Genomic DNA, 8,471 nt, shown 5'->3' with positions numbered 1-8,471 from the left:
CACGGACTGGTCTAAGGAGATCTGTACCTGAGTCACAGAGACTCCCACAGTCGAGCAAGGTTAGAGTAGTTCCCCCAGCTGGGTGTGGCCATAACCAGAAGTGCTCAGACCTGGGCTGTCTTGGCAGCTGGCTTAGGCATAGCACAGGGGGAGACACCAGGCTTTTTTGAAGTGAAAGGTGTCTTGGGCACTGGGCTGCTTACCATGTCCACCGCAGGTCCTTTACCGCAGGTCCTTTAGGTCTTTCAGTAGGCATCATGGGTCTGCTCAGTGTAACTGTTCTGTCCTAACGCTAATCAATTCTCTCCCTAACAACCATAATCTTAACCCTTGTAGAGGGATAGACCTTCATTCCTGTTCAGACACTTGCCTCCGAAACTGGCCAATCACTAACTCAGAAATTTTCACTTCAAATGGGATTAGTGCTTTGCCTTGGGGAGGGCGGGGCGGGGGCCAAAAGGTTCCTTCTGCGCATGCGCAGCAGCTGGCCACATGGCGGCCCAGAGCGGCAGTGTACTGCGCAGGCGCAGTGGGAAACAGCTTCGAGGCGGCTGTGGCAGCTGAGCGTAGTGGAGCGGCATGGCCACCAGACCGCAGCCGTTGGGTGTGGAGCCCGAGGGATCAGCGGAGCCGCACTACGGGCCTGAGGGGGCTGGAGGTAGTGGCTGAAGGGCGCCTGGGTTGGCCGGGCGAGCTGGTGGGGTGACATGTCCTCCTGTCGAAGCCTGAGGAGATGGGCGGGTGGGCGCGAAGCGGGGGGTGGAGGCTCTGAGGGGGCGACTGTCGCCTCAGAGCCAGCCCGCTGCCCCCCCCTGCGATGCCAGGCCTTGTGTGGGGTCTTCCTGTCACCTTCAGAGCAGGCTGGCCCTGGGGGCCCTGTGGCCGCAGGCCTGAAGTCAGCTGGAGTCGCCCTGTGCTTCCAGAACTTGACGCCATCCCGGCCCGCCTAGCGTGGGGTGTCCGGATCGCCTCTGAGCAGAACTACTGTTCTCCAAACTTCTGCAGAGCGATTTAGTGTCTGTGTATTGGGGCGATAAAACATATTATTATTGAGATGAATTCAGTTTATACAAACGCACAGAGCAAGGTGGGCTTACGCTGTGAGTCTACCCTCCAGCATTTACATCTATGACTTGTTCGTCACTTTCCCCCTCCACCATTACCCAGCCCCCTGTTTCATGTCAGAGCACTCCAGACAGCAGTGGCATCCATAAATGTCCCATATATATATCTAGAGACAAGCGCCCCAGAAAAATAACACCCTCACTACAGCTAAAGAATAACGCCTGCAGTTCCTTTATCTCAGCAAGTATCTATTGATTTAAAAAATTTGTTAATTGTTTTAGTATTTTTTTTTACAGTGCATTTATTTGGATCAAAATCTACTTTCAGACTATTTTTTTTGAGATTAAATTGATGTGCCTCTTTTTAAAGATTTATTTATTTATTTATTTTGATTTGTCTCTTAAGACTCTATTATTCCTTAGGTGTCTTCCTTTCTACCCCCTTTCCCTTTGATGTTAAAAAAATTCTCTCCATAGTTTTCCAGTCTGGATGGTCTCACATGCACGTTTAAGTGCTGTTTACTGTGGGTCTCTAGCCCTGAATTGTTTCTTAGAACTTGAGCCTTAGTTAATAAATATTAGCATCAGTTTTACAAGAGTTCTCAATAGGTGGCATTTTCGTTTTTAAAATTAGGTGACTCATAATGTCTGCTTCCTTTATTGTGATGGTAACGACAGAAGTAGTGATTTCCTATATCTAATTCACCAGAGAATTAAAAATAGGTGCATATATTGGCTATAAACATTGCTGGGCAGTAGTGGCACACACCTTTAATCCTAGTTTTTGGGAGGCAGAGGCAGGTGGATCTCTGAGTTCAAGTCCAGCCTGGTCTACAAAGCGAGTTCCAGGATAGCCATGGTGGTTACATAGTGAAATCCTGTTTTTTAAGAAAAAAGATAAAAGAGAAACAAAAAACTAAAAATGACTACAAAATGTTACTTGATGTGGAAACTTTATAATCACTATCAATTGTCTATAGAAAAGCTATGTGAATGTATACTTTAACCAGATCCCTTACTATAATACATTTTGCTTATAGGCAGTGTGCTTTTGCATAATACTTCCTAGAACTTCCTAACTGATAATGCTACCAGCCCATTGCAGTGATTTTTCAGTTACTTTCTAGTTTTTTAGCAACATCCTCTTGCCCCAGTGGTGACTAAATTGAGGGCCTTGAATATGCTAAGCAGGCACCCTTAGTCACACCCCTAGCCATTTACTCAAGGTGAACTTAACCTTGTGAAAAAGGCTGGGCTGGACTTAAACTGTTGATGTTCCTGCCACTCCCTCTAAGATTACAGGTCTGTGCCGTCACACCCAGTCTCATACCTGAATCCGAACTTGACCCAGCTTTGGCGACGTCAGCAGCACAAGGGAACTAAATAGAGTGCTGCCCTCACCGTGAGTTTTGTGAGTGAATATGCTGGTGCTATTGTACCAGGTAGGAAAGGCTATCCATGGAGGAGCTCAGCACACATTTTTGTACTACCCATTTTGGGTAAAGGATCAGTAACACTGTTCTGGTTAGAGATCTGTCCTCAGCTAATTTCAGTATCGGCCTAGGTCTTGGACCCGTCTCCTGGCTATTTATACCACTGAGTTTGAAATGTTTGGTTGTATCTCCACAGAGCAGCATGTGACCGCACAGAAAATTGAAGGCTTAATGGAAATGGTGAAGAAGTTGCAGAAAGGTCATGTGCCTCTTTTGCCTATGAGACTTTCCCTGAGGTTTGAAGTCAAGCAGATGTAGATTCAACTCCAAGCACCACAATTCACAAAAATAAGAAATTATTTTATTCATATTAACTTTCTTTAAGACTTAAATTTGGGGATGTGTGTATTGAGACAGGTCAGCAGTTAGAGCACCAACTGCTTATGCAGAAGACTGAGTTTCTTTCTCAGCACTCACATGATGTCTCACAATCTTTAGCAAGTCCAGCTCTAGGAGATCTGATGCCCTCTTCTGGTCTCTGCAGGCACCAGTCACACATGTGGTGCATATACATGTATATAAGCAAAGTACTCATATGCACAAAATAAAATAGATGCTTTGAACTTAAATTTTAATTTTTAAGAAACATTGTGTGTGTGTGTGTGCGTGCTTTCTCTCTCTCTCTCTCTCACACACACATACATAAACACAAAATGTCAAAGAATGTGTCAAAGTCAGAGGCTAGCTTAAGGGAGTCAGTTCTGTCCTACCATGTGAGCTTGAGGAATCAAACTCAGGTTGTCAGACCTGGTGGTCTTTACCCACAGCACCATCTCACTGGCCCCTTAAATTTTAGTTTTTGAGCAAAAAATGGAGCCCCCAATGTCTCAAAATTATGGAAGCATGAGTGGATAAAAGGCAAAATGCTTTGCCAAAACCTAGTCCCAAGACTCCCTTGATTGCACAACACTGTTAGATCCAGAGGTTTTACCCATAACTCTTCTATCTCATGTTTACCCTATTCTTCCTATTCTTGTTTCCTCCTCAGGACAGGCCTTTGCACTTTGCACCCTCCACTCTACCCAGAGAGCCCGAGGGCCTTCCTTTCTCACATCTGAGAAGCACCCCTGAGCTTTACCTGTAGACCTTTTCCTGCGCTTTGTTTGTCTCCACAGAAGTTACCACTGCCTTGACCCTCACACTCCAAGTCTGAGACTATAATGTAGCCCCTGAGCCTATGAGATGCTCAGCAGATAGGCATGAAGGGAAGGCTGTAGGATCCTGGGGCGTCACACTCTATCAACAATGAGCTTCCTTTTTGCCCTGCAGTGGGAAGTCTAGAGCCCCGGATTGAGGTCCTGATTAACCGCATTAATGAGGTTCAGCAAGGTGAGCCCAATTTTGGCTGCTATCCAAGACCAGCTACATGTTTTTCCAGGCTAGCTCCAGTAAAATGTGGAAATACAGGTGTCCTTATTAAATATCTGTAGTTCTTTCATGAGAACGTAAGTGAAAGCCCCTTCTGTGTGTAATTGCCATAGCCTGCATTTACCTGTAAATGGTCTGAGTCCAGAAAGAAGGGCCAGGATTTAGAAAGCTTTGTTTCTTGTTTTGTAAAATCTGGGCCCCTCTAGGTTTTCTTGGAGACAAATATGAAATGTCATTGTTTGAGGCTGTGCTTACCAAATATTTGTTCTACTCTTTGGTAAAGCAAAAAGGAAAGCCAGTGAGGAGCTTGGAGAGGCCCAGACTGTCTGGGATACCCTGCAGAAGGACCTGGACTCATGTAAGTTAACTGAGAGTCACTGTAAGTTCCCAGAATATCTTAGACTTCTTTCAATGCAACGTCACAGGCACTTGGTAGCCTCACCAGGGCCAGGATTCTTCTCTTCCTCCAAGGTCATATTCTTCTAGCATTCCCATCTTCTAATAGGAGAGTTCTGGAAATGCCTTTGAGGATACTTCTGCCCCAAGTCCTTTGCAGAGATGATCCTCCAGGTATTACACAGATCACACAAGTTCTTGCCTCACAGCACTGGCTCTGAATTACTAGAGAAGTCTTTTTAGTCATCTTGTCTCATGGCCCTTTTTGATTGATGTGGTTCTCCCCAGTCCTAATGGATGTCACACATTGTCCTCACAGACATCTCTTGTGAATGTTAGGGCCCATTGTGTTTACAGGAGTGTGAGTACCACAGGGGTGGGAACTGACCTCAAAGAAACTGCATCTGTCTTGGGGTCACAGATATACCTTGCCTCTCATATGACTGTCCTTGACATTTCAGTGTTTGGTTCCTAATGTCTGAACCTTCATCATGTTTTCTAGTACTTGAAGAGAAAGCACGTCTGAAGGATATCTGGAACAAAAAGCAAGGTATTCCCATATTCCCCACTCTAGGCTTTGTGATGCCCTTTCTAAGCCCACTCTCTCTAGTAGCTAGAAACTTAAGACCTCTGATCTATACCCTTCCCATGGCTGTTACCAGATCCAGAAAATGTCAAAGTCCAATCAGGTGTTCATAGACTTCACATGACCCGTTTTGTTCCATCTGGCAAACCTGATGCCTCAGCAAGCTCTCAGAGGGCCCTGTTGTCTTTACAGAGACCCTGAGGGTTCTCCGGCTGCAGTGCCAGGAGAAGGAGAGCGAGACGCAGAGGTGAGATGCTATGCCGCGGTGGGCCCCTGAGTGCTCTGTTACTTCCCACACCACCCACTGACTAGAGAGGTACAGGGTATTTATTAGTCCTCGGCCTGCCCTCTGGGGATTCATTCAAACACACGACTGTTGGTTCCCTTCCCAGGAAGCACAGCATGCTACATGAGTGTAAAGAGAGAATTTCTTTCCTGAACTCTCAGATTGACAAGGAGAAGGACAAACTAAGACATCTGAGGTGAGCCGAGAGGATGAAGCTTGGGCTGGAGATGTGCTCTAGGTACTGGAATGCCTTGGATGATCAAGGGGGCAAATGTATTCCCTGTGGGATAGTGGTAATAAACAAAGTCCCTAAGTGCTATACAGGCTTAGGCCTCAACCAAGCTCTGTGGTAGTTTATGGCCTTTGTGGCTCTGTGATTGGCTCCTAGGTTGGAATTTGAAGAACAGCTGGAGGCTTTGATGAGTCAGCACAAGGACCTCTTGGAATTTCATGTGAGTCATACAGAGCTATGCCACCTACACCCTTGGTTCCTATGCAAACTTTGGTCCTGCTCTGTCACCATATGTCCAGCCCCTGGTGACCACTCTTGAGGTGCTTGGTGTCCCCACTGCTTGTCTTTCACAATCACCAATATTGCTGTGTCCATTCAGTGTTCTGAGGGTACCGTGATAACATCAATGGAGTCATCCATTGACAGTGTCCATGGATGCATTTGAGACTGTTCCACAAGGAGAGACACCAGGGAACAAACAATAACATTCACCTGTGAGTTCCCAGACACAGGAGAGACATTAGGAACAGTCAACATTCACCTGGGAGTTCCCAGACACAGGAGAGACATTAGGAACAGTCAACATTCACTCCAGGAGTTCCCAGACACAGGAGAGACAGCAGGAACAGTCAACATTTACCTGGGAATTCCCAGACACAGGAGAGACAGCAGGAACAGTCAATATTTACCTGGGAATTCCCAGACACAGGAGAGACAGCAGGAACAGTCAACATTCACCTGGGAGTTCCCAGACACAGGAGAGACAGCAGGAACAGTCAACATTCACCTGGGAGTTCCCAGATGCCAGTAGGGACATGGGTTAATGTCAGAAGAGAAGGTCAGTGAGGAGACCACAGAGGAGAGAAGAGAAGAAACACTAGTATCTCACTCTCCAGAGAGTGGCTGAGGATTGTAGGTTTGCAGATTTTAGGGTTTCAGATACTTTTCCTTGAACCTGTTTCCAGGGTTGGAAGGTCCAAAGAGGGAATGATAGGGTTAGTGCCACCAAGATTATGCCATGGTTCGCGTGCATTGAGGGTCAGGGAACTAGGAAGAGAAACTTAGGAAGAAACAACTAGATCTGTACAGGCTTCTCTGAAGCACGAGGAAGCTAGGAGATTTGGATGGGTCTTTTTGTGCCACCCTTCAGAAGCCTGAACATCTGGCAAATGAGATATGTGCTTTGGACAGCAGCAAGGAGCAGCTGCTCAAAGAAGGTGAGGCCTGGGTAGAAGGGTGGCCCTCACCTGCTCCAGCCTACCCTCCCCTGCTCATTACCCTTTCTCTCTGCAGAGAAACTGATGGAGGTAAAGCTGGAGGATGTGAAACATCGGCTGTATGCCCTATGCGGGCCTGAGGGGCCTTCCACCCTCACTGAGGGGCTCTTCCTCCGAAGCCATGAGGCAGCTACAGCATTGTAAGATGTGGGGTGGGGCAGGAAGAGGAAATACCCAGCACTGAATCTTTCTCCCACTTCCAGGCAGCTATTCAAGGAGGAGAACAAGAAAGCTGAGGAGCTCCTAGAGACTGCAGCTCAGCACCACCAGCAGCTGCAGCAGAGGTGCCTACAGCTGCAACAGAAACGACAGAGGTAGGCGTGGAGCTCCTGTGTCCTCATTCCTCTCACAAAGATGAATGACATCTGCTTCCCTTGTTCTACCATGTGCCTTTTTATTCTTCCCCAGTTTGCCTGCATCCTTCTCTTTGTTCACTCTTCCTTAACAGGCTGAAAGAAGAACTGGAAAAGCATGGGCTCCAGATCCTTGCTCAAGCTCAGAGTATGCAAGATGAAGGAGACAACTCACAGAGGATGGTACATCCTGGAGCAAAGGGAAAGGTGGATAGTGGCATTCCCCAGACTATATAGCCTGTGGGAAAGAGTACTCATACTGCAGGAGGCATAGCTAAGGCAAAGGTGTAAATCCATGGTAGCTTGGGCACAGAAAGATAGAAGGGGGAATGGCATGAGCAGGGAAATATTCCTGGACCTTTACCTCCCACAGGCCAGTCCCAAGCCCCTAGGAGTCCATGAGGAGAAAGACCAAGAGTGCCCACCAAGCAGGACCTGATACCCTTCTTGACCTGGAAGACTTACCAGGTCACCATATGGGGCCCTTTGAAATAAAGGCTGTTTTGTATAGTTTGCTTCATCTGAGTATGTCCTGGGTGGGAGAATGGGTGTTAGGGCCAAGCCCCTCAACTCTTTGAACCTGGAGATACATTGGTTCAATTTTAATTATTGACTAGCTTAGGGTCCATACTGTAAGTCATTAGTTAATGCTTTCCCCGTCTCTTGCTCACTCTTCTACCCCTGGGCAGACGGATACTGATGTAGACCTTCTCACAGGACCTGAATCTACCTGTAGTTTAATTCCTTCATATAGGCCCACATAGCACTGACTTAGAAATAAAAGGAAGATACATCACCAACTCTTACTTAATTCTAGAATCCACCTCATTCTTTAAGCAAAGACAGTGTAATTTGAGTCTGTATGTAGTCTGTATTGTTCATGAACAACATAGTGTTACAGGAACATCCCAAATTAAAAATGGTAATTTGTTTGCTGAGGACATAAGTGGGCAGACCCTCCCCATTAATCCTTGGTTCTTCTGGGTCCTGGTTTGGTTGCCATTTGTTTTGTTGTTTTCCTGGTAATGTGCAAATTAAATGTATATTCTTCCCCAAGTAGATATGGAGACAACAAAGAAAGATTCTGTCTAATCCAGCCTAGTGAATAAATGACTCAGTGGGGTGATTTACAAGAGCATGGATAATTCAGAGGCAGCTATACCTTTTAATGAAAAGTCCTGCCCCAAGTCAGTTTTTTTCCTCCTATGGATTATAACATTTGGGAATGAGGGAGTATTGAATGGAATTCCAGAAGAGAATCTTGTAAGGGTCTCCCAAGGGCCTTGTGACTTCTCCCTTCCATGCAGAAGTGAATGCTAACAGCTCTATTCTCATAGAGCTCACTGTCTTCTGTGTAGCGTGCTTCATTGCCATGATTCAGGGACAAGGGTCCTATAGGTTGCCACAGGCTCTGTA

The 8,471-nt window shown here is 46.4% G+C and overlaps 1 protein-coding gene across 2 annotated transcripts; it reads left to right on the top strand.

Moving 5' to 3' along the window:
* Positions 1 to 579: 579 nt before the first annotated feature.
* Syce1 (synaptonemal complex central element protein 1) lies at positions 580 to 7,565 on the top strand. Of its 2 annotated transcripts, none has more exons than XM_038323241.1 (13): positions 580 to 658; positions 2,694 to 2,756; positions 3,827 to 3,886; positions 4,209 to 4,283; positions 4,824 to 4,871; positions 5,100 to 5,154; positions 5,300 to 5,389; positions 5,582 to 5,645; positions 6,576 to 6,642; positions 6,719 to 6,842; positions 6,906 to 7,016; positions 7,151 to 7,238; positions 7,429 to 7,565. In XM_038323241.1, the coding sequence occupies exons 1-13, from the start codon at positions 580 to 582 to the stop codon at positions 7,492 to 7,494; spliced, it is 990 nt and encodes a 329-aa protein (XP_038179169.1). In that variant the 3' UTR covers positions 7,495 to 7,565. The 2 variants fall into 2 exon arrangements, with proteins under 2 accessions (XP_038179169.1, XP_038179158.1); XM_038323230.1 differs by having other exon boundaries at positions 580 to 661.
* The last annotated feature ends 906 nt before the right edge of the window (positions 7,566 to 8,471 follow it).

Source organism: Arvicola amphibius, chromosome 1, assembly GCF_903992535.2.
Source record: "Arvicola amphibius chromosome 1, mArvAmp1.2, whole genome shotgun sequence".
In the NCBI taxonomy this organism is placed as follows: domain Eukaryota; kingdom Metazoa; phylum Chordata; class Mammalia; order Rodentia; family Cricetidae; genus Arvicola; species Arvicola amphibius.
Note: the sequence above shows the minus strand (reverse complement) of the source record. Positions and strands in the feature narration are given on the sequence as shown.